Source organism: Panulirus ornatus, chromosome 15 (assembly GCF_036320965.1).
Source record: "Panulirus ornatus isolate Po-2019 chromosome 15, ASM3632096v1, whole genome shotgun sequence".
Taxonomy (NCBI): Eukaryota; Metazoa; Arthropoda; class Malacostraca; order Decapoda; family Palinuridae; genus Panulirus; species Panulirus ornatus.
Genome location: NC_092238.1, coordinates 3212058 through 3239134, shown reverse-complemented (window position 1 = coordinate 3239134; position 27077 = coordinate 3212058). Strand labels below are relative to the sequence as shown.

Sequence of the window (27077 nt, the reverse complement as noted above, 5' to 3'; positions counted from 1 at the left end):
CCATGATGGACATATTGAAGGCTTCTAGCATCCTTCTCTGCAGCTAACTCACCTCTCAGCTCTTTACATGAAATAGATAAATGAATTAATAACTCAGTTGAATTTAGGCAGCCATTCGGCTTAAAATACACATTTAAGGTTATGCAGATATTACAGAACTTGGAGGTCATGATAAAAGTGTAGTGAGCGAAAGATATAAGAATTTTAATTCAAGGTTTGCTGGAAATTTCCACGCTTTGGTTAAGTACATATTCGTGAGGTATATATTGTATGCTTCATCTGCTTGCTGTACTTGAATGCTGTTGTAATATTTGACAGCAGACAGTTCGTCGCCTTCACCATTTTCCTAATGTAGGATTGTGGCGACAGGTTGGTGGCAGTGTCAACTTCAAAAGTCCCTCTCTCACATCAGAGTCCTGCAGCATATATCGTGCTATATGATGATAGTCTCACTGAGGTCCTCTTTCACGTGTGTGTGTGTGTGTGTGTGTGTGTGCGCGCGCGCGCGCGGGTGAGCCGGGCGGCCCAGGGAATGTATCAGTGGCTAATGCACTCTGGCCGCCACACGTCGCTGGTGATTACCCTACCCTGGTCCGGGCCGTGGGAGAGGGGGTAAGTGGCGGGGGTGGGGACGCCGCGCGCCGGGGAGGCGCTTCTCCAATACCAAGGTGCAGGCTGTTCCCGCCACAAACCCATCTAGTAGGTCCTCTCCTCTCCACATTGCTCATGTCTTCGTGTTTTTGGCATATTTGTCACTTAAAAAGACATGGCCACGAACGTGTGCGCACAGCCTAACTTCCATTTTGGTATGGGAGGAAGGCGGATGATGGGTAGGGGGTGTAGGGGTGTAATGTCGAGGGTTGGCTGCCTGGCTGGCGTGGGGTCGCGGCTCACCCACCCACACCACTGCTCCTGCCCCGTACCTCTTATTGTACCCGAGTTACCTGGACACACGTGTACTGGCGACCTAGGTCTGCGCCGTGGATGACGGGTATAGTACGACCCTCCAGCTCAGTCCTGTGACGCCAGGAACTCAGGCTGGTGCTGGAGACGTCGCTGATGTATAGTTACACACGTACAGGAGACTTGAGAGGGCCGGTGCCTCGGGTGTTGTCCACGGGGGTCACTGGGTGTCACTGATACCCTGCCTCTCTCCGGAAGAGTTTCATTGACGAGGAGGCAGGTCGGGGCTACAGGCCTGTATGTCACCAGTGACAGCTGGTGGTAGTACTGGCTCTGGTGACATGGGAGGGTAGTGACACTCGCTGTGGTAACTGGAGGTTAGTGAGAGTGACTTTGGTAACAGGGGAGGGTAGTAGCGGTGGCTTTGGTTACGGGAGGGCGGGGGTTGTAGCAGTGGTGAGAGTGTAGGTATCAGGAAGGAGGATATGTGCAGATTCTGTGTGAGGGATGCAGATTACGACGTCGCCTGTGTCATCATGACTCACACTAGGCTGCTGCCCACTTGCCATACCTTCGCACACTACCTCCACACCATACTACCGCACGCCATACTCTCACACGCTACATACTCCTGCACACGTCCTCTCGTATAGTAAAACTCGCAACATACTATCGCACTATCACATTCGCGCGGGGATATACTCCCACGCACAATTTGCCTAGTCACCATACCCTCGCAACACCATACTCTTACGCACCAGTCAGTTTATTTTTAGCGTGAAGGAGCATTTGGTGATAATGTGCACTTTACCCGCGGTTCAGGGTAATAGTGATCATCGTGAGGCCAGTAAACTCATAAAACCAGAATGGCTGAAGATGTCATGGAGTGGAGTGGAGGAGCGGACATTGTGTGGTGTTTCCCAGAAGACATCGGTGTGTGCTGGGTATCACACAGCCCACGGCGGTGCCCTTTACTGTTCTGGGTGTAGGTAGAGCTGGTGACCTGTGTGTTAGACATGGTCGCGGGGGGAGGGGATGACCGTAGGAGGTGTTAGTACAGTGTTTCGGTGGACGTCTACCTCTACCGTACAGCCGCAAACGTTTGTGAAACGTTTATGGTGTGTGTGTGTGTGTGTGTGTGTGTGTGTGTGTGTGTGTGTGTGTGTGTAGGGGAGGGGGATACATATTGTGACTTCGTCTCGGCAGCACCATCTTATCGCCACTGCTTCAGCTCTCTCTCTCTCTCTCTCTCTCTCTCTCTCTCTCTCTCTCTCTCTCTCTCTCTCTCTCTCTCTCTCTCTCTCTCTCTCTCTCTCTCTCCGCGACAGTATGTCGTCACTCTAGCCTCAGCTCTTCCCAACCCCCAGCCTACACACACACACACACACATACACACACACACACACACACACACACACACCCGGTCAGTCATCGCCTCCCCAACCTCCACCACACCAGTGGCTCCCGTGCCACTCACGTGAACCCCAGATCGGTGTGTCTGTTCCTCCGCGTGTCACACCACCTTTCCCACATGGACCCCTCCCTTCCCGCTTCCTTCCCGTCATGTCTGCTGGCCACCCTAGCGGCCCAGTCCTAGACCCACCTTCATGTGGGTCCTAATGATGGCCCTCAGCTTTAATCTTAGATATATGGCGTTGCTGGCCCATTATTGGGGTATTCGCAGCATGCCAACGCCAGCCCCTCACTGCAGAGCAAGAGAGGAACACGCCAGTAGGAGGAGAGCAGACATACCGAGTGGGAGACAAAATTCTCACTGACGTAGAAAGGAATTTTGATTGTCATAATCTCTTTTTTTTTTTTTCAAAAATGCTTACCTTTTCCGTCTTAATGAGGTAACCTGAGGAGTAGACGATTAAGCCATTCCCTGTTAGTACTAACGACGAGATATTGACCTAGAGAGAGAGAGAGAGAGAGAGAGAGAGAGAGAGAGAGAGAGAGAGAGAGAGCAAATAAATAACGAAAACTCAATTATGGATCCTGGTATTGTGGATATGAGGGGGGGGGGGGGCTGGCAGCAGGAAGCAGGGCGGGGTGGGGTCACGACCTTGACCCAGGATGATTAAAGAACACAGTCCTCTCTCTCTCTCTCTCTCTCTCTCTCTCTCTCTCTCTCTCTCTCTCTCTCTCTCTCTCTCTCTCTCTCTCACACACACACACACACACACACACACACACACACACACACACACACACAAAAACAAACAAACAAACAAACAAACACACACACACACACACACACACACACACACACACACACACACACACACACACACATTTACAAACAAGGTCATTAAACACACATTGATCGTATGGTTCCACGTAAGGGCTGAGAGGTTGATATGCTGAACCCTGTCGCTTGCGTGTCATCGTAAACCTGATGGTTTCTTTACGTTACGTTTCGTGCGGCATTGCACTCAACTCTGGCAGGATTCTCGCGAAGAAATGGATCACGTCCCGTCACTCCTGCTAAGGTTTTCTTCAAGAAACTGAGCCAAGGTATACAGGTTCTATCGGGCCCTCAAGTTCCAGCAACTTGGTCAGTACAAATAGGCCAAGTTCCATGACTTTGTCGTGATGGTATTGTCTATGAATCATCGTACATCGGAAGTGTGTGTTTCGCAATTGAGGACATTTGCGTGAAGACGTAGGAAAGTGGTTTTTTTTTTTCAAAGCCGGCAGATGTATAGGGAGGGACGTAGCTCGTGAGGTGTAAGGCCCCGATGGGTGAGTGATGGTGTGGCTAAGGGGTAATCGCCTTGGCCCCGCCCGGGTGTTGTGACCGCCACCTGACGCGACCTATTATAGTTTTCGGGTCATGTCAGTCCCGGGTGGGTGTGAGGTCATTAGTCAGCGACACTGTGATATTGTGGGATATGAATGATAATGATCCCATCTTGTGCTGATGGTTCACCTCCGTCAGTGACATCCCCTGGTATGCCTATAGTCTTAGGACATTATTTAGTTAATATCTACCGAGGAAGTGGTATGTTTTGGCTTAAATTCCTAGGAAGAGGGTAAGGGTTTGTGCTGCCTGCCGGCCGTATATACGTTGGTCGCACTGCAGTACTCCCTCGTGCCATTGAGGAACTGTGTTTGAGTGCAGATTCAGAGCCATACCTTCCAGAATTTCCAAGAGATTATCATTTATATTTTTCTTTTTTTCCGTCCTAGAGAGTGTAGTGTGTTCAGTAATATCCAGTTGTTCAGATTTTAAGTCAGCTTGAGCTGTGAATGGATCTTTATACACTTTCTTACAGCAGTTTCGCCCTTCCTTGAGAAGTTAGGTTATATCGCATATTATCATCAGTTTATTCTTTTGAGTCACCATTGGTGCTACGTCTGTTTTAGCGGCATGTAAAATGAACTTTATTATGGTTTACAGTAACTGCTCGACCAGTGTGATGACAGTGTTAGTTACGTAATAAAACATTGTCGAACTTTTCTAAACCTTCATCAGATCTCTCCTAAGTAAAGAGCCCAAGGGGACTGTACTTTCACCTCTGCTGTTTTTACCTTCTCCTGTGTGACGTAGATGCAGACAGACGGCACAGTTTTCGTACCATCATTTACAGATGCTGTCGGATGATGGATCAGTGTTATGAAAATCTCATCTGTAGATGACACCGAGAAACTTTGGTTTAGATGATATTGATGTTGATGTGCTATTTCAACTCCAGTGTAGTGGAAGCGAAGAAACAAGTACGAGGACTGACTATAAGACCCCAAGGAAGTATTATATCGTGGAGGAGGAATGTAAGAGGGAATAAGACTAAAAGTATCATCCTTTTGAGACATAGGCTGGATTATGTAAATATCCAAATCGAGGAAGTCGAAGCTGCTTTTTGAGAAAACGCATGAAGAACTTTCACGGCCAGAATGAACTGCAGAAAATTGACAACCATTAGGAATGAGTCGAAGCACTGAAAGTGTTCCGTTGAGCTTACGCTGGAGAGAGATATTGCGGTTTACCCATGGGAGATGATGGCGGACCTGGGAGAGAGATGTTATGATTTACCTGTGGGAGATAATGACAGACTTGGGATTAGCAGGTGTGTGGAGAGGAGGGTCACAACACAGAACATGCGGGGAAGGTTGACACAGAGGCCGGCGATTGACAGACATCGAGTATGCCTGGTTTCTGGTGGTGAAGGTGGTGAGGCATTGTGACATAACGAATGCCGGTGATACATCGCGAGTTGAGCCGAGTGGAAGGAAGGACAAAAGGTTATGACCGCCTCGCTGTAGACCTGTCTAGAGGAAGACGTGCTTCATCAGCCGACATCATCACTCCGGTGTATTGACCCGTGATGGAGGAGCCCCTCAGTCCCACGGTTGACCTACAGTCTCCGGCGAACTTGACACAGACTCGCGCGTCGGAGGGGCTGTCGAGCGCACTTGTGTTGGGTCGTCTCGAGAAATAATTTGCTGACATTTAGAATTTATATATAAGTCGTGAGAGATAAGAAGTATATGTAACAGTTGTAGTACACACACACACACACACACACACACACACACACACACACACACACACACACCTTACCTTACCTTACCTTCCCTAAAACTGATGCATGAGATGTGTCAGTGTGGTCATTGGTCCATTTTCCTTTCCATAGAATATTATTCAGGGGCACTGATGCGTACATCAAGGTCAGGGTAGTGGGAGAATAACGGTAGTTAGAATTTAGCCTCGAAGAAGTCCCATTATTTTTAGTAGTAGTAGTAGTAGTAGAATTAGTGGTGGTATCATTGCTCTAGTCGAACTTGGAGCGGTTGTCAGTTCTTGTGCTGTTGCGTTTACCAGATCGAGGTGTGGGAAGCCTCCAGGAGTGTTCACCTGGCGATGAATGCTTGAGGGTGATGGCCAGGATCCACAGACCAACCTGATGATCCTCATGTTGGCGGTCCCACGGGCGGGCGGGACTGCGTCCGGATGACGTTAAGCTTTGGTTATCCCTTGGTCATATCCCGACCTGGATCTCATCCCTTATCTCTCCGGGACACGTTTGTATAGGAACACACAGATGTTTCAGATGAATACTGGTTTCAATGACCTCCCATACATACGTCAGTTCAGTTGAAGCATTTTAGACATATATAGAAAGTTTTTCTTTATAAGTGTCAGTGTGGCGAGACATGTTACGTGTGGATTTAGATTAATGAATTTAAAGTAAAGAGGATGAGTTTTGATGAGTAGGGGAGGGCAAGGGATGATTTCCCACAACTTTGCCTGATCTGTCCTCACATGGACACACTGGTTAAAACAAACTACAGGGTCTTTATAATTTGAATCTCTGTAATTAAAAGGAATAGTTTATAGTTAAGCATATATTACTCCGAGGATGGGAAAACTTGAAGATGATTTGGTTGGATGGGACGGTGAGGTGGTTTAAGAATGCAAGTCTGTAGGAAGCATCAAGTGGCGCGTCCTTTTGCTCATCTCTGCTACCTTAGAACTTAGGGCATCTGCTGTTAGGCTGTAGAGGCACAACCAGCAGGGGATTGGCCGAGGTATAAGGAACATCGTATATTTTACATGGCTGTTAGTTGTGATGTTTATGTTTTGCAGTATGCCTTTTATACGTGGAGATGACCAGGCTACTCCTTGGGCATAATATAGTTAAGTATGCACACAAAATCATCGGCGTAGACAAAAAATTAAGCTACAGTAGGTACTTGATTTTAATGTTCGGGTGTTTCCTAACCCGGCAGACTCAAAAACATGGTCAGAAACCATCGCTAAGAATTTGCTAGACCTACCAAGTTGTCCATCATCTTTAGCTCTCTTTTGTCTCCAGCATTGTCTTAACTATGCTCCTGTCATTGAGGGTGGCTCAAGCATTGATCATTAGCTCATATGAGGAAGGTAGACATTGTGATAGCAGAAGCAATGGAGGGATAATTTGTTTAGATGTTTTGCTGGGTAAGGGATTGTCAGCCGGGGAAGCCGAGCGGGTGGTCAGTCAGGGAAGGCGAGACGGTTGGAGATAAGCCTCCTATTTGTTTCAATCATTTTTTATTCTATCCTGGTATGGTGACATATAATGTATAAACAACAGAATCATGTTATCATAATATCAATTACTGTTCCAGGAATGGACTAGGGGTGATTAAACTATAGAAAAATCATTCCTAAGTGACTCATATTCAAAGAAAATTATTGCATACCTTGTTTTATTAATTGAACTTCCTTGCCTTAATGAGAGTATCGCTTCGGGATGATGTCTCATTAGCTGTATCGCGTCATTGTTTTTATTTGCATATTTTTTTTTGAAACTTTGATCCCTGCATCATCTTACATTTGTGAGATGTGAGATGTTTTTTGTTATTTGTGTAGTATAGTATCGACGTTCGTGAAGTACGCTTTGGTATTCCATGCTCCTTCATTTGATGTTAGACATCTGCCGTAGGCGTGTGCACGCAAGCCAATGCGACATTAGCTTACTTTGTACATGATGCCGTCGCTGTATGAGCAGGGAGGCAGGACGGAGTGTACATGATGGTGTCTGAGTGTGAGGAAGGTGGGTGTGTACCGACATGATGGGTCGATGTATGTGCAGTATGGTGTCTGTTGTATGAGGAAGGAGGGTGTATACCGACTATGATGGGTCGGTGGATGTGCAGTATGGTATCAATGTATGAGGAAGGAGGGAGGATGTGTACATACATGGCACCATGGTGTCGTATGGTGAGGCGGGGTACGTGCATCATGGTGTTGCTGAACCCGTCTCTTGCTCAAGTTGTTGCCGCCGCCTTCTGCGGTGGGGATTTTAGCCGGTACTGTGTTGAGTGTTGCGAGGCTCACGGAGCTGTATAATTCTAAATCGGTCGAAAAAATAGACTGAATAGATTCGTCGAGTCATGAGATTATGCCAAGTGAAGGCGAGGGTAGCACAGGAAGCCCTCCCGTGTAGAGGAGCCAAGTAAATGAAACACTTGTGATAAGTGTGTGTCAGGCAGGTGTGGCCTGATTGTGTTGTTGTGCTGGTTGGTTGACGTAGTGTTGCGTAGTGGGAGGATTATCCAGATTATTAGTGTGCAAGGTGGGGGTGAGGTGCTGGCAGGCCGCGTGGGGTTGACATTGGCTCCCTGCCGCTGCCTGCCTCCCTGCCTCCCACCTTCACCCATCTCCTGTCAACTTGCCATGTACAGGGTGTCCTCCCGCCACACCCTGCCTCCTCCACCCTCACTCTTCCTTGACCCCATCACCCATTGGTCCTCACCACCGCCACCACAACCCCACACCACCAGGTCCCAACCCTGCACCTCACCTCACCTCATACCAACATGATAGCCAACCCATTGGTACTTTACCATACTCTACTACTACTACTACTACTACTACTACTACTACTACTACTTTTACAGTTTTCGCACATTGCAGCCTTCACGCCCTTGCTATCACTTGCTCTGGGCGTGGATTCCTCCTCCTCCTCACCTTGTTATGAATGGTAGCGGACCCGCTGAGCGGGCGGGGTCGGGCTGGGAGCCCTATTACTGGGCCTTAACAGCTCCCGGGGGAACCTCCAGCCTTTTACGACACTCGTCACGACCTGCCGGGAACCTGAGGGCGCCGAGGACGGTGTTTTGTGTTGTCACACGTCTTCCGGTCATGACAGCCACCCGCAGCCCTGGTTATGACACCCACCCACAGCGCTGGCTATGACACCCGCCCACAGCCCTGGTTATGACACCCACCCTCAGCTATGGTTATGACACCCACCCACAGCCCTGGTTATGACACCTACAACCTTAGCTGACACCGACAACCCAGATTGTGACACCCGCAACCTTGTTGACACCCACAACCCTGGTTATGACGAGTACCTCTGCTATCTCGGTGTTGGCTGCACCGTGGGGAGTGCGTCACAGGCTGACCTAATATGTCTGTTATGTAGCATTATCATCTGGTGGTCCCTGGTTAACAGTATAAGATTATTACATTCACCGTACTGGTTAACGATATAACACTATTCCATTCTCCGTACTGGTCAACGATACAACATGTTTCCATTCACCGTGCTGGTTAACGATATAACACTATTCCATTCTGCGTACTGTTTAACGATATAGCATTATTACGTTCTTCGTACTGATGTGTGTGTTTCTGGTTGACGATATAACACTATTGCTTTAAATGCAATGCACTGGTTAACGATAGGATTCTGTTCATCGAATTGGTTGACGCTGTAACACTATTCCATTCACTTTACTGGTTGACAGTTGTATTCCATTCATTGTACTGGTTGACTGAATAAGATGATTCATCATACAGGAGACATGCTTTATTAACAAGTACAGTATTAGTTATACAGTAGCCTTAACAGATTGATACATAGGACTTTCTTAAACTTAACGAAGGAGTCAATAGAGCAAGATGACAGTGCATGTACGTACGTGCGCAGTTGTTTGTGTGTGTGTGTGTGTGTGTGTGTTTCTGGAAACTTCATTAATTCTTTTGCATTTTATTTTCAGCGATGTGGACGCAGAATCAAGTCACAACTTCGGCACTTCCGGCAGTTCGTCAAACTCAAGTCTTTCACATAGGTAAGTCATTCTTTCTGGGTTGGCATCCTTGTAGCGAGAGGGACGTCACTTGCCCTGCACCAGTCTGGCTGAAAGCAGGAACATTATCTTCTTTTCCCTTGCTGTAGTTAACAATTTATGGGGGTTGTCTTTTCCTTGCTGGCTTCCAAGGATGCATTAGTTTACGTTATAAACTATTGCATGTCAAAAGAATCACCTCGACTTGCTAGATGTTGTGTGTGACGATGATATTAGATTTCTGTTTTCAAGGTCTCTTCTAAATACACATAGGCAGAGGATATCATTGATAGTGTTAAGGAAGGCACAAGGCCACAGGTTGGTGTATGTAATTATAGAGTGTACATGGACCCCCTCCTCCCCACTAAAACATCCTAGTACCGTCAAAAAAGGAGGGACAGTACCCATATCATTGGTATAATACAAATCAAGGTGACGTAGGATATTCATATAATGAATATCAAGATTCGTTTAGGTTCAAGATATTTACCTTTGATAAGTGCAATTATTGGAATGGAAAGCGAAAACAAAATATGTTTGGTTAACGATGGACGGGATAAAATTGGTACGTAAATCATGATTTGCATTGCAGGATCAACAGGATATTGTATAATGTCGACAGTTACATTGGAAAATTCACTTGTTAATGATAAGCACAGTATGTAAAGGATAATCTCATATGGGTAGAGGACGCATACTTGGAGTAGTGCTGGAGTAGGCAGGTAGGGTCAAAGGCAGAACCTACTGCTGGAGATAGGTGGAGTCAGGTGCGGAACGTAGTGTTGGAGATAGGTGGGGTCAAGTGAAGAGCGTAGTGAGTATATAGATTAACAGGAGAGTCCATTTATGCCCTAGGGACCCACAGGGATCCAACCCTATCGGGAGAAAGTGGAGGTATCGGTGAACGTGTCAGTATAAGATAATGAGATGATAGGCATTGACACACAGCATGGCCATGACGCATATATCCAGCCCAGGAAAATAGCATTAGAGACTGGAATGTGAAGACTATGTTGTGTGATGAATGTGTCTTCATTATTTATACTCCTTACGCGGAAGATGAAATCCTTTCTGATGGCTTTGCAGGTTGATTTATGAATTTGATAAACCATTTAGTCTTTGGTTATATTCAAAGGTCTACACCATGTTTATTTTGATTTCAGCATCTTGTAATGCCTTTGCACCTTTCAAGGTTGTGGTACTAGTTTTCGGTTTTATGTTAGATGGTCGAACATATGTTATTCCGCGCATTATTCTGTTCCTTTATCAGTATTTTATTTAGCCTTTTATGGAGTAGAGCAATTATGATACCCTTTATGTTCGATGCAATGTCTTGCGTCCAAATTTTATTCCGAGGTCGAAGAAAAGTTAATGTGATGCCTGCGCTGGTGTCAGTCATATTCGTCGTTGTTCCCACGAAGGCTTAGGTCTGCATCCTGATTTTGTAGTGTGCTAAAAGAGGCGAGCTTTCCGGTTATTAAACGATACTTATACGTACGTTTATTTGACATACATAAACAGGATTTTAACCCGTTTTGGCACGTTAGTCTTGGTCCGTCAGAAGTCCTGCAGATTGTGCAGCCTAGTGTGACCTAACGACTTTTACCTCAGGATTAAAGAGGACATAACCCCAGTTGTTATCATCCATCACATTGGTGTCATTCTCGTTTAGGAGCATATGACTCCGCAAGAGTAGTTAACTTGTCGTGGTGAGACAGATTAGAATATCGATTTTGTCGTAAACACTGATACATTATCCCGAATACTCGTTAGTTTTAGTCGTGTGTGCCCATGTATCATTCACTAAATTTTCAAAGCTGTTGCAGGGTGTGAACTATACCTGATAGCTTATTGACGACTCGAATTTCTTATTATGATATTAAAGTTTCGCAAACGATGTGTTATATGATAGAAGTAAACTGGAGCAAAGAGATTAGATACCATATTAGAAAAGCCTGCAGTGTCAGTTAAACATGTAGAGAAATATAAAATAACTAGAGGTCTTCTAATTTTTCTTGCTGCACAGTGCTTGACTGACAGGAGAGAAAAATCTTTACTCTTTTGTCTTTATTCTAATAACTTCAATATCCTTACAGCCTGGAGAGCCCAAGCACCTCCTTAGAGCACGTGTCTCGAACAGATGCACCCTTACCTGCCCCAGTCCTCGAAAATGATTCTGACATTGAGGCTGAGGTGGATCTTCCAAACTGGCAGAAACTAGTCTCTGAGGAGGAAATTAAGAAGCTCAAGCCTAAGGAACGAAAGAGGCAAGAAACTATAAATGGTATGTAACACCACCACAGTGATTGTCACATATTTGTTCTCTTTATACTTTTTTTTCTGGCTTTTGTTTGGTATTGCTTCTCATACTTTTCTACATTTTAACTTGATGGGGTAGCTCACTATTTTCCTACATCTTTGTTCTTAGTGCATGCAGCTGCGTACTGCAGAATAATTCTGATATGATAGACAAAGCATTAACACCCTGGTACTCTAGCCACCAATGTTAGTGTCCAAAGTATTACAGGAACTAAGAACTTTATCTAGAGTTACCACATCAATAAATTTGCAAAAAAAAATCATAATCCAGGTTTCTTTTTTTTACATTCATTCATACTCTAGAATTCTAAAGTTGATCTTCTTACTTTTTGCAATAATCCTTCAAAATATTTATGGCGTGCATGGGACTAGTGCTCTAAAACCCTCCCTGTACTTACTGGACAAAATGCTATCAAAAGCTTTTCACCACAATAACCAATCTTTCACTTCCTCCATACCTCCCGAATATGTCAGACAGTGTCTTCTCACTTTTACTCTTCTGCTCTTTCCATGGTCAGTGGCTGATTAAGTCTAATCCATTACTCCAGCTTCAGTCATTCATAGTCATGACACATGTCCTCATGCCATTGCTTCTCTGTAAAAGTCCTCTTGTGCATGATCCTCATTCACCTTCGTATCTTGCACATCATGTTTGTGGAATTCTTTGCTTCCCCATGTCTTTTCATCCACCTACAATCCACAACTCTAGAGGTAGAGCATTTACTCATCTAGAACAAAGAAATCTTTGATTTTTTATTTCTAAACTGAATGAGTTACACCTAGTGTATGTCATTGTTGTGTAAATTACACTGCCCTTCATAGGCACACAGATGTTGTCTTTATTCAACTAGTTTATTAAATAGTTGCAAACAAAAATATTAGGTTAAATGTTTGTTATTCTGCTTTTGAGTGAAATGTATGTCTTCCTTTTGCTTCCTCTTTGCACACTTTCAATTGTTTTTGTGATGTGAGAGGTATGTAAATATTAGTAACATGTAATTCTTTAACAGTACTGTACATTACTGGATTTGCTTTCCAGATTTCAGCTTCTGGCTTTCACATCTGTTATTTCCAAAATCTCCAAATCTCTCTGATTTACAATTTCTTAAGCAGATAATACCCTCTGGTAATGTCTTTTCTAATGTTAGTAATGTCTGGACTTGTCTGACAGACTTGGATGTCTGACAGACTTGGATTAATCCTGTTGTAGTCCATGATACCCCTAAAGCTCATGGTGAAGTTTGGTATCAGTTTTTGACCATCAGGCTCCCTTTTTTTGATGTCCTCCCACACAGTGTTTTCTCAATTCCAGCTTCCTTTCTGGTTGGTCCTTTTCAGTTATTGTAAATGGAAAATATTGATAAAAAGGAAGAAGATACTAGGAGAAAGAACTCGTCCCAAAGGGACACTGCTGTTGATAGGGAAAAAGAGAATGATTGATCTATCACCAGGTATTGGAAAGGACTGACTGAGAGAAAAAGCTGAACTATGAGCAAAAAGAGTGAAGAAAGCCAGTTACAACTCTTAAGCAGGGTGTCACCCTAAATTCTGCAAATAGTTCAGATTCTTTGTTGTTGTTTTTTCTTGTGTCTTGGAACCAGCTGTGATAGTAGAGGAAAGAGGTAGTTAAGGAGAAAGAAAGAGTGGAATTTTTAGATGCAGTGATAAGTAAGTATTAATGGAAAAAACAGCCTTTGAGGAACAGTGATGAATTTGAGGATGTTTGATTACAATGTGTGTGTTCTGCATCAATATAATATTATGGTATTCAGTTGTACTCTTGTTTAGAGTTTCTTTCCTCTTTAGTATTTTTTATTGATACACATATCCTTTTCAGAATTATTCCACACTGAAAGGACACATGTACGGGTCTTAAAAGTTTTAAAACACCTGTTTCAAGTGCCCATGACAGAGGCAGGGCTCTTACCAAGAGATCAGCTGGACATTCTTTTCCCAAATATGGACCAAATGTTGGAGATCCACACTGCCTTTAATCAGGCCATGAAGAAGAGAAGACAAGAAGAGCCTCTTGTTTTGAGAGTTGGTGATCTTCTTATAAATATGGTAAGTATTTCTACTTTTTCTTTTTATGTAGCAGCATCTTTGTGCTTTTTTTGTATATTTTCTGATTGGATGTGTTTTGCTTTTTAGTCTTCAATTCTTTTTATTAGAGAATTTGCACTTAATGTGCAATTATTTCTTTGTTATAAAGTAAAGTACTTTGGGCCCTCATCATTAAATTTGCTTATACCAACTTCACTGTCATGACTTCTTGGGAAAGGCTCATTGATATTTTTTAGGGCATGCAAGATAGATTTAAGGAGTAGTTTTATGCATGTTTGAAATGAGTGACAGTGTGACGGTGTTGTCTTCATAGGGCTATGAGTATGAAAGAATTTACTGAATTTCTGATGTAAGAAGAATTGTGTGAAAAGATAACTGAATACTAACATGTAAATGTTTAGGTGTTAAACACAAAATTCAGTTGTAATGGACTTGATGTCATTATGATTATGTAGGAGCCATGAAATGTTAGAGAAGATAAGGTTAATGTAGTAGTTGCATATGTGCCATGCATTGATAGAAAAAAGGCATATAAAGAAAACTTTCTGGAGGTAACTTGAAAAAAACGTTAATGAAGTGGATCCATGGAAAAACATTTTGATGGATGACGTGAAGTCATGAGTTTAGGAGGAGTCATAGAGTATATAAGATTCCAAGTGAAATTTATGTTGATTAAAGGATTCATGGAATTTGCATTATTGGTTATGAGTATAGCAGTTGAAATTGTCAACACATGGTTATGCAGAAACATGTGTGATACAAGTACCAAGACAAGGTTAACAAGAGTATGGCTGATATAATTTAGGAAAGATATGATATAAATGATAATGTGCTTGTAAAGCAGACAGGACTTACTTGTGTATATGATAGTAATGTATAGATTAAGATTTATTTATTAGATTTCATAGGACTAGAAATGTGAATGAAAATTTGGAGAAGTTAATGGAAGTGCAAAAGATGACTTTCAAAATAGTGATAAAAACTGAAAGATATTCATAAAATGGTACAAAGTGGAATTGAGATGATGTTAAAATATTTAATGAGTGGATTAATTGAGGTTATAAACACCCTTGAGGTGTGTGGCACTGTGCAAATAGGTTATGAAAAGAAAGGAACTGCATTGGAGAATGCGGAAAATGCAAGATTATAGGAAGGTGGTTGATAGAAGAGAGTTTGAGAGGAAAAGGTCAGCCTTCCTAAAGACCTGTCATGAATTGAGAGCAGAGAGTGGAGTCCTTAATAGATTTGTTAAAGATTTGATATTTAGGAATAACAGGGAAGTAAATCAGGATCTCAGAAATAGAAATAGATGGTTATTTAAGGGAGAAGAAGTTTATTATTCTCTCTCTTTAAGAAGATAAATGAGAGCAGAAAGGAAGTATATTTAGAAATCTGATGAGGCATTTTGTGTGGATAGAGTAAGGAGTTAATTGTCTTGATGTGCAAAGTGAATAATTCAGATGGACTGTAGTGCTGTGGAAGCCTGTATGTACTCAGGTACCCAGGATATTGGTTGAACTTAGGTGTGAGTTTGTCAAGAGGCTTTCTAAACTTGATCCACCCCATTTTTGGAAATGAAGTGTAAGTTAACAGTTGGATAGGTCTTTGACTTTGTTTAAGAGTATTACCAAAGAATTTTTGGAAGACTTAAGAATTTTGTTTAAGATCCCCAGTGGAGAAGTCAACATTTGTTGTGATACAGGACAAATGTAATATCCTTAGTATCTGGAACAATCATGATGTAATGAGTTGTTACTTTATGATTTTTCTTATAATATGAAGTAGAAAAACTCATGTTGATACAGGTTAAAAAGTTAACAAAGTGCCCTTCCTGTTGCTAATACTGTTGTTTTTACAGTTTGATGGTGAGCAAGGAGATCACTTCCAGCAGCAAGCTGCCGAGTTTCTCAGAACACAGTTTTTAGCTTTGGAAAATCTCAAACAGCGGCAAAAAAGAGACCAGAGATTATCCAGTTTTCTTCAGGAACAAGAAAACAACCCTGCTTGTCGGAGACTTCAACTTAAAGACATGCTACCAGCAGGCTTTCAGAGGTTATCAAAGGTGTGTAAAACTGAAGTTGCTGGCAAGAAAATTTATTTTAAAATGTTGTACATGTGTATTAACATTAGATTTCATATTTTTTGGTGTTTCCGCATGTAAGAAAATGTCCAGAGCTAGCTTCTTTATACCCCACTAATATGAATGTTCGATCATCTGAGTCTAGTTAAGATAAAGAAAACTTTGAATTTTATGTTTGCTCATATCTGGGACAACTTACTGAGTTTAGATCAAGTATGCCTTAGATCAACAATGCCTTGCTCATTATCAAAGAAGCTTTTGAATGTTCCCTCAGAAAAGTTCAATAGTATGGAAAAGGGACCCATATCTACTAAAATCTGTTTCATTTATCAGTGTTTCCTTGATATTTGTTTACCTGTTCCTGCATTATATTAGGTGGTTTGATCGAGTAAGTAATAATAGGGTAAGAGAGATGTGTGGTAATAAAAAAGAGTGTGGTTGAGAGAGCAGAAGAGGGTGTTTTGAAATGGTTTGATCACATGGAGAGAACGAGTGAGGAAAGATTGACCAAGAGGATATATGTGTCAGAGGTGGAAAGAACGAGGAAAAGTGGGAGACCAAATTGGAGGTGGAAAGATGGAGTGAAAAAGATTTTGAGTGATCGGGGCCTGAACATACAGGAGGGTGAAAGGCGTGCAAGAAATAGAGTGAACTGGAACGATGAGGTATACCGGGGTCGATGTGCTGTCAGTGGATTTAACCAGGGCATGTGAAGCGTCTGGGGTAAACCATGGAAAGTTGTGTGGGGCCTGGATGTGGAAAGGGAGCTTTGGTTTCGGTGCATTATTGCATGACTGCTAGAGACTGAGTGTGAACGAATGTGGCCTTTGTTTTTTTCCTAGCGATGCCTCACACACATGGGGGGGGGGGTGTTATTTCATGTGTGGCGGGGTGGCGATGGGAATGAATAAAGGCAGACAGTATGAATTATGTACATGTGTATATATGTATATGTCTGTGTGTGTATATATATGTGTATACGTTGAGATGTATAGGTATGTATATTTGCTTGTGTGGGCATGTATGTATATACATGTATATTTGGGTGGGTGGGGTGGGCCATTCTTTCGTCTGTTTCCTTGCGCTACCTCGCTAACACGGGAGGCAGCGACAAAGCAAAATAAATAAGATAAATAATTAAAGGAGCTGGGAAATTAAAGAATAAAGAGCAATAGAAGAGTATGAAAACAAAAGGTGTAAAAGAGGAAGTTAGGCATGTAGTATATCTGAGAGAAAAATGTATTGAGATTAGCCATTGAGTTTCAATGAGATATTAGGTAAGGCACCAGTCTTGACTTGTGGGTGTGTAAGATGAATGTTGGGATTACCTATGAATATTCCAAAGTAAGAAAAGATATTCTAGAATATAGATGCTGACGGGTTTATTCCTTGTAATCACCATTTTTGAGCACAAGATGATCCTCAGATATATATGGCAGAGAAGAATAAAAGTGTATGTTAGACCCTGTGGCAGTGGATGAAAGGTTGAGGAAGGTTTTATTGTGTGCTATAGTTATAAGAGGATCCTTTGGAGATTGTGACTTTTTTTACTGTTCTTGTGGAGGTGAGGATCAGAGAAATGGAAGTATAACATAAGGAAGAATGGAGAGGTGAAAGTGTTGGCGAGCAAGAAAATGAACTAGAAAGACTGCAAGGAGTATGAAAGAAAGGTGACAGAAAGTTATATGAAAATGTATTAAATGTAGGGATGCAGTCATGTGTGAATCAGATGTTAAGAATGTTTAAAGACTGGTAAAATTTATCGAATTAGCAATTAGATGCAAGATTGTGAGATAGGATAAAAGGGAAAATGCTTGGTGGATGGATGAGATTAGAAATGCTGTGGAAAAGAAGATTAAGGCATGTGGCAGGTTGCTGGAAAGGAGTATAAAGGAGCAAAAAGTATAAGATGGGGTAGCTGAATGTTAAGAAGCTGATGGTGAGGAAGGCTAAGAAAGAGTACATGAAGGTTCTGGAAGAAAGTTGTTTGGAAGATTAATGAAAGAAATTGTCCTGGAAGGAGGTGAAAAAGGAAAGAGGCAGATGTAAGAGTGGGAATGTAAATGTGAGAAATAAGGAAGAGGAGTTCTGAATCAAAAAGAGAAGTAAAAGGAAGATGGAAAGAATATTTTGTATAACTGACGAATTTGGGAGAAGAAAAGGTGGCAGTTTTTACATGCATGGATTTGCAGGATGGAAGGAAAAGGATACAAACATAGGGGTCTATAAGCAGGAAAGGAGTTCTATATATATCTATCAATCAGTATCTCTGATGCATGTTCCCACCAAGAACTCCCTCAAGGTGGATGGCTTTAGCAGCATAGTCTCCAGTGAACTAGTTAACTCCAGGAGGTAAAAAGGGCAGTGATAAGGTTGAAGGTAGGAATTACGGCTGAAATGTTGGAGTATGGAGGAGAAAGTGTGAAAGCATGGTTGCATTTGATTATGATTTATTATGGAAACAGAATGTTCTGCCTGAGGATTGGGTGAAAGCTATTATTGTTCCTTTACTCGAAGGAAAAGGGGCTAATGACGTATGTGGCAGTTATTGGGGAATAAAACTGTTGGGTATACCAGGAAAAGTGTATGCAAAAGTGTTGATTGATATAGTGAGGGAAATGGCTGAATGTAGGATGAGGAGCAAGGGGGAATTAGGAGAGTTAGAGGATATGCAGATCACAATTTTGCTGTGAGAATGACTTGTGGAAAAGTATTTAGTGAAAAGTAAGAAGCTGCATGCAGCTTTTATAAGGATCTAAAGAAAGTGTATGACAGAGTCAAGTGAAATGTTTTATGGGACGTGTTAAGGATATATGGGGTGGGGTGACAATTGTTGGATGGTGTGAAAGCCTTTTACAGAGGAGCAAATACTTGTGTAAGATTTGATGTAGAGTTGAGTGAAAGTTTTGGTACACATGCAGGTATGAGGAAGGGCTGTGTGATGTCACTGTAGCTTTTTAACATATATATGGATGAGGTGATAAGAGAAATGAAATAAAAGATAAAGAAAAGGGATTGCAGCAATTCCCAAGTGTGGTGGTGAGGTCTTGTAGATAGTTACAAGCCAGTTTAATGATGATACTTTGTTGTTTGCTGAGAATGAAAAGGGGTTGCAGAAGGTCTTAATATCTTCACGATATATTTAAGCATAGATGGTTGAAGGAAAATTCAAATAAGGTAAATTAATGGTATTTGAAAGGAAACAGATGAAAGTATGTATTTTACAAATCACTTAAGAAAGTGTTCTTAACTTTGTTATAGATATGTAGGGAGAAAGACTTTAAGAGGGTCTTAAAGTTTTTGGAACTATCTTGGATAAGTTTGATGACATGGAAGGAGAGATAAGGTATAGAGCAGAACAAATTAGAAGTCACTGGGTCCCTGAAGAGAATAATGAAGGATGAGGGTGTAAGTATGGAGGCAGATGAATGATTAAGAGACAGCATAGTCCTGATCCTGACCTATCCAACAGAAACATAGATATTGAATGAGTCATGGAGGTCAAAAATCCAAGCTGTGGAAATGAACTCTTTGAGTGGAGCATGTGGTATGATTAGATGGATTAAAGAAAGAAATGATGGGGTATATGAGAGATTTGGTGTGGAAGGGAATGCAAAGGAAATTAATTGCAGAGTGGTACAGTGGTTGACGCAGAATAGTTTGAGGTGGTTTGGTCATATGGAAAGAATGCAAGATGGGAGGTTTATTAGGAGAGTGTATGGTAGTATGATTAAATAGTTTAGTGTGAGAGGAAGACCACCTGTGACAGGAAAGAAAGTGGAAGAGTACTAGAAGGAGAGAAACGATGGAAGAATGTGTGGAATGGTGTATGCAAGAAAGGCACGTAAGGACAGGAATAAGTGGAGACTCTTTTGCCATGTTCACCTCCTTAATGGGTGTTTCTTGAGGGAATGTGCATCAGAGGTATAGATATCAGAGGCTTATCTAGGGGAAATAGTACCTATGGCAAGGACTGAAATTGCATCCCTGGCTTGATTGAAAATGTACATATAGTAGGTGTACATGAAAATATATACAGTGTAATTATAAACTGTTGAAGAGTTAGGCCAAGCTTAGATTATATAAACTCTTAAAGACTTATTTGATCAAAATTGTAACATAGAAGCGGTGCTGTAACTGATAGTAGCAAAATATTACTATAGTTGAAAAGTAGGTGAAGTTCCTTTTTATCTCACAAAACCACACTGTTGAAAATGTCAATCAGGTTGCATATGTCAAAAAACAAACCTGTTAAGTGGTACCCTACCTGCCATACCCTAGATATGCAACTGATAGATATATATATATATATAGACAGATAAGTGCAAGGTTTGGTTTTAAAGTAACAGTGAAACTGAGCAGATTAGGTTTGCCAGACTCAGTCAGGCTATGAAGTGTTAACTCCATTTTTTTTTTCTTTTTTTTTTTTTGGTGACAGCAGTTACTGTCCAGACCATATTATTGAAATGAATTATAAGCCACATTTAAAAGATGTAATTTTTATTTCCAGTACCCTTTGTTTATGGAGTCATTATTAGCCTACACTGACAGCAATACCCATCCAGAAGAGTATGAACAAATATCTCGAGCTCTGGAGAGAGCACGGGAGATCTTGGCTTATGTAAATACAGCAGTACAAGAAGCAGAAAACAGTCAGAGACTCAGTGAGATACAGCGGAAGCTTGATCAGTCATCTTTAGCAAAGAACAAGCATGGGCACTCAGATGAATTAAAAGGGGTGAGTTTGAGAATGTTAAGATAATTTCTTAATCATTAGATTACATGTATATTTGTGTTAGATTAGCCATTGCTTGTATGTAGAATTACATCTTCTGTAAAAGTTTTTCTTAAGGTGACATTTACTTTATCTGTATCTCTGCATTGCCATTGAGACAAGCATCTCTGTCGCACATTTATATCATCACTTCTCTCTTTTTCATCAAACTCCTCTAGCACATTCTTTACCATATATCTTTCATCAAAAGTCTTTGTATCCATGCACAACTCGTGTTGATACTGGAGGATTGTGTACCTCCAAAACTTGGTTTAGGTCAACGCTGTATTTTTGCTTCTTTTCCCAATAAGGTTGTTTCAAGCTTTGGCCTCACAAACCTATGTTCATTTCACGACCAGGCTGAGTAGGTACACTCTTATGTATATCATTTTTGTGAGTTTTATATCTTCTCTTTATTGGCCCAAAATGTTATTCATTCTTGTAAGGACTGAGCAACACTTTTTCAAGCACTGGACATCTTCACAGTTTCCTTCTTGTATTTTGGCATCATTTTATTTATAGGTAATGAAATGAAAAAATCTTTCATGCTTTTCATGCATCTGAGAACAATCAAAGTTAACAAGGTTACTGCTTACCCAATCTAAGATGTTGCACAGGTTCTAATTGAAATAAGAGATATGTTTTGTACAAGAGAGAGAAAATGAATATGGGAATTTAGGGGAAGGAAAGTGAATTGAAGTGTTTACATTGGAAACATCAGTATAAGAGTGAATAGGGTTAGAAGTCAATAAGAGATATGGAGAGAAGATAGAATCCTGGGAACACTGCTGTTAATAGGATAAGAGGAAGTATTAATATGAGCAGCATCTGCTACAGTAGATTGGTCAGAGAGAAGGCAAAACACCAGGGAACAGAGAAACAAAAAACCAAAGGAAGGAATTTTGGAAAGCAAAGGATTTTTCCACTCCTTGTCAAATGCACTGGAGGTGTTGAGAGCCATGACAAAAGTTTCACCAAAATTCTTGAGAGAAGAGGATTACAGGTAAGTCATGTAGGAGAGATCACCGGTAGAACTCTTGCTACGAAAGCCATAGTGTTGATCAGAAAGAAGGGGATGGGATTCTAAGTTCTTGAGAAAATGAGAGGTTCAAAAACTTTGTTGATATTAGGGGTGAGAGCAGTTGGTTTATAATTGAAAGGGTTAAAGTAGTCTCCTTGGAGATGAACTGCACAAAGACATGCTTCCAACAAGAAGAAAAAGTTTTGATTTTTAGACTGACATGAGAAGCAGAGATTGTGGCTAGCTCATATGCATATTCGCGTAGGACATCTAGGGTATACCAGATTATGAATACAATGATGCATTTTTTCCAGAGAAATAAACAGCAGTCTTGCCAAGAAGACCATAAGGGGAGAGTTTTCACTTCATTATTTTATTAGTTCTTCGACAGAAATTATTATGTACAAGTCAGAATTCTGCTGATTCTGTTAAATATCTCTTGTGTTCAACTAGTTGCAGTTGATTTCTTAATAGGAATATAAACCACAGAGGTAATAATCACTTCAATCTGTTTAGCCTCAATTTTCATGAAATCATACTGACGTCATCACAATTTTCTTCCAACAGAACCTGGACCTGACCAAACACAAGCTGATATATGAGGGCTCATTAACTTGGAGAATTGCAAAGGGTCAGAAAAATATTGATCTCCTGGTTTTGCTTCTGGATGAATTTATTGTACTTCTTCAAAAGGCTGATGATAAATACATCCTTAAGAATCACTCCAAATCTCTTGGCAGGGATGATAATAAGCTAACTCACTCACCCATTGTTAAATATGGGCCATCCATGCTCTTCAGGGCAGTAGCCACAGGTTAGTTTGAAAGCTAATTTGCTGCCATATTTTGTTTTAATGTTAACTTCTGTAGTTGACAGTTATTCTTGCTTTACATGACATTCTTCAAAATTAATTTCCAGTATTTAGTCAAAGTGAATTTTCTTTATGTGTGAGAAATAGTCTTATGAGATGTTTGACAATGTTGTTATTCATGATATTCATTAGTGGATGAAATTTGATTTTTTTACTAGTATGAATTCAGTAACATTAAGATTATTTTTCTAGGATATCCATCCAAAGACTAGCACTTTTGATTTTGCCTTTGCATTTTGTCGTGTATTTTACATTGCAACATTATGATGCTGAATTCCTAATACATGAACAGGTGTAGAGTTTATATGTGTGTGAAAATTAGTTGATATTAGAGTACATTTATTACTTTATCATCAAGAAAGCATATTTGTAACATATTGTATATTTAGGCTAAGTATACGTATTACTTGAATAAAATCAATTTTTAATAATATGATGATATTGCAAAATTTGATGGTCTTCATGAGGAATAGGTGATGAAATGAATGTCAGCATCAAAACATACAAGTTATACATCACCTTAAGTATGTAAGGACATTTAGCAACATAGAGTGTAAATAGATATTTTCAAATAGTGTAAATAGATAAGAGTATAAATAGATATTTTCATCACAAAGATGTTTGTCGGTTCACATGATATAGGTACAGAAGGAATTCTGATGGAGTACATGATGTGAGGTCTGTGAAGGTGATATATTCAGGGTCAGTTTCTGTACAGTAACCTGAATGTTGCCTCTTTGTTTATGATGGTTTAGGACTCAAAATTTTAATGAATAGGAGGTAGAAGTAGACAGATTGATGCAATCGCATTTGCTTTACATAAAAAAGTATGGAAGAGGGAGATTATGTTGGAAATGAAATGTGTGAAGACATGTAGTGTGAAGAGGGTTGCTCGAGTAATTAGATAGTGGTTTGATAATGAGAGTATGGTTGAGAAAGCTGTTGAGGGTGGACTTGCATTGTGTAGGCTTAAGGAAAGGAGAGGTTGACATAGCAGCTACATGCAGAAGTGGAACGAACAAGGATGAGGAGACTGAATTGGGTATGGAAGGATGGAGAGGAAAAGGTTTTAAGTGCTCTAAGCATGAACATACAGAAGGATGTAAGGTGTGCACAGGATGAAATGAATTGGAGTGATGTGGTATACAGGGAGTGACATGCTGTCATTGGACTGAACTAAGGCACATGAAGCAGCCAGGGGAAACCAGGAAAGGTCTGTGGGTTCATGTTATGGATAGGGGCCTGTGCTTATGATGCATTATCCATAACAGCAAGAGAATGGGTATGAGAGAATGAGGCCATTTCTTTGTCTTTCCGTGCATTGCATTGCTAACATGGGAAATGACAAACATATAGGGGGGAAAAAATCATATATGACACTGATTTGTAAGCTGTAGTTGAATATCATGCCACATGAAAGCTTCCTAAACCATACCATATCTTGTTCCAACAGATAATTCTGCCTTCTTCATAGTCACAACACAGTCAGTAGGAGCTCAGATTTATGAGCTTGTTACCTCATCGCCAAGTGAGCGGAAAGTGTAAGTACAATATTTTGTTTTCATCCCTTTCTGTAATCTCTTATTAGGTTTATGATTTTCTACTGAGTGAACCATGCCTACTTTTCCATAAACAAATGTTCAGGACCACTTTTTACAGTTAGTAACAAGATTTTCTTTCACTGGTTATTAGAATTACTTCTGGTTATCAGCAGTGATTACCTTATTTTTATACTTTTTCATTTTCTTCTTACCTTGTCGAGATAGCACTTGGAATAGATTACTGGGCTTTTGAGGAAAACTCCTCGCTTGGTTCCTTCTTCTGTTCCTCCTTTTAAAACGTTTGTGGAGGAGGTCCCCCATTGTCACCTTCCTTGACACTGTGAAGTATTTGATATTATTCTTCCATCCCTATCCCTAGGGATAATTAAACAAAATGAGAATTAGTATTTTTTTAAGGGAAGTGGGCTATCATGTTAAATTCTGATTGGAAAGAGATGAACTTCTAATTGTGCCTAACTGTTATTGAAAAGTTCAATAATTTTGTCAAAACATGAAATAATTTCTTATCATACTGAGTTTAGCAACTCCCAACATGAATTTTTCACTTAACATATAATACATCCAGTTCAAGGATGAATAAATACCATTCCTAGTATCAAAAACATATTCCGATACTAATTTCAAGTGATATTGTAACAGTGAAATGACTCATGTTATGATGGGAAAATGTAGTGGTATTTTTTATGAAAATGACATGGAAATAAAACGTGGCACATAGATAATTTCTTTTATGCGCTATTCCCTCAGCTACCTTAGCAAGGTAGCGTCAAGAACAAAGGAATAATGGTCTTAATCTTTTAGATTCTTCCATTCATTCTTTATCCTTTCCCTCTAGTTTGTCCCTCAGGACAAATGTTCTTACATCTGACTGATATCAGCAGTGCACATCCTCTCCCTGACTGTCATGAGTATTATACTGAAATCAGAGCACATCATTCACTACTAAGTCTTAAAGACTAAACAATGATTTATCTTGATCACTTGTAATCCCAGGTTAGGCCTGTTAACAGCATAACTCCTTGCATAAGTGCAGCAAATCATAGGAGCTTAAGCACATGATTGCAGTGGGAAAATAATGCTTAAAAGTTGGTAATGAAATGATAATTATAATTGGACCAGGAAAAGAAAATTCTTTTGAACAAGTTTATGATTAACAAACTCTTCACTGTGCTTTCAGCCGTTTTTGTTGTTAGTCTTGCTACTTACAAGTTTCACAAATTTGGCCCTGTTTTGAAGAATGAGCCATGATTTACATTGCTTTGGTTATGTTTTATTTTTATGGTATGAATTTCTATTTACTGAATTCTGTCATATCTGCTTGGGAATGGGCACAGCTGTTATTATGTTTCTGTAAGGATGGAGGTAAAGCAGGGAGTTACCCTCATAACATGTATTCAGTAACAACATTTCACCATTTATGAAAGAGATGCATGTAAAAGTTGAGGATATGAGCAAAATATGGAGATAACATAACTCATATGGCCATAGTATAAAACTGAAGTAATGCATATGAATACCCCAGTAGATGAAAGGGAGGAGGGGGTAAATGAATCTCATTACTCAGATTCTTTAAATGACATTAACATTATTTAGGATTACATTTTATGTATATACATTTTTGTTTACACAAACATACATCATTATATTTTTTTCAGACTTTTTCACCATTTCATGCATTTACAAAATAGCACCAGAAACACATGAAATTTACTGAAACTACAGCCCTTTATACACAGCCAAGTCCCACAGACCTTTCTCTGGTTTCCCCAGGCTGCTTCATATGCCCTGGTTCAGTCTCCCTGTGTAACACATCGCTCCAGTCTACTCTATCCTGTGGATACCATTCATTATTCTCTTAATGGACCCAGTGACTTTTCTACCTTGTACTACTTTCTCTTTTCTCTCCTTTCATGCCACCCAGGCTAACTCCTAAGAAGTTAGATTCTGTCTCTTCTAATCTTTCTCTCCTTCCCCCTTATCTATAACACAGTTTTTTTACACTTACTCCTCTCATTCTTTAGAGCTTTACAAAATCTGTACTTTCACCCAGTTTCCCCTTAGACACCATTACTCTACTTTTATGTACATTTACATTCAGTTGCTTATTTTTAAACATCTTAAAACACACTTGCAACCTTCTGCCTCTTCACTCTCAACAAGCAATGCCTCAATATACTCAGCAATCATTTTTTTGTAACAGCACTAGACCCCTCTCACCCAGATCACCCCATAACCTACAACCATATCCCAAACAGAAACAGAAAACCCAACCTTGCTTCATACTTTAGCATCAAGTATTCGCAGATCCCCCTCCCCCTGTAAACACATCAACAAACCACATACACACAGTATGACTTGACAAGCACTACAACTGCTTTTCCAACCCAGTCGCAAATTCCACTTCAGCAGACAAACACCCATCTATAACTACATACCTAGGTACATACGAGTTACACTCTCGTCTACCCTCTGGGCATCATTCATCCCCATAACAATACACTCACAATCCCTACTCATGCCCAAGATGCAACTTCCATAATGAAGACACTGAACACCTACTGTTCAGTTGTCCTCTTGACTTGTAGTTCCAAATGGTGGAAGTGGGCAGCTTCCTGTGAGCTGCAGGGGCCACATAGAAGGGGATCCTTGGCAGGGAAGTAAACTGTAGGTATATTATTAGCTCATCATTATGTAGCCTCATATATAAAACTGACTCCTGATACATTGTAGTATGAGTGCAGTGTTCATTTAGAGTGTGAGTACTGACCTGTAAATCATATACACTTGTGCAACCTTTAGATAAAAATACTGACCCCCACACAGTGGAGAGCTCTTATGTGGAGATCATCGAGTCAGGGGTCCCCAAGTGGCGTTGATTTCTCTGTAAATATGAGCGCTTAGGGGTATAGGAAGGGAAG

At 40.7% G+C, this 27077-nt stretch overlaps 1 protein-coding gene across 12 annotated transcripts in view; it reads left to right on the top strand.

Annotated features, from left to right (window-relative positions):
* The window catches only part of LOC139753689 (rho guanine nucleotide exchange factor 11-like), a 575625-nt gene that overhangs the window by 468576 nt on the left and 79972 nt on the right, over positions 1–27077 (top strand). For all 12 annotated transcript variants that reach the window (XM_071670374.1, XM_071670376.1, XM_071670381.1 and 9 more), the window contains 7 exons: positions 9400–9471; positions 11565–11752; positions 13625–13851; positions 15710–15913; positions 20442–20669; positions 22294–22540; positions 24051–24138. In XM_071670374.1, coding sequence (XP_071526475.1) covers positions 9400–9471; positions 11565–11752; positions 13625–13851; positions 15710–15913; positions 20442–20669; positions 22294–22540; positions 24051–24138 — 1254 coding nt within the window. The remainder of the gene's footprint in view (positions 1–9399; positions 9472–11564; positions 11753–13624; positions 13852–15709; positions 15914–20441; positions 20670–22293; positions 22541–24050; positions 24139–27077) is intronic.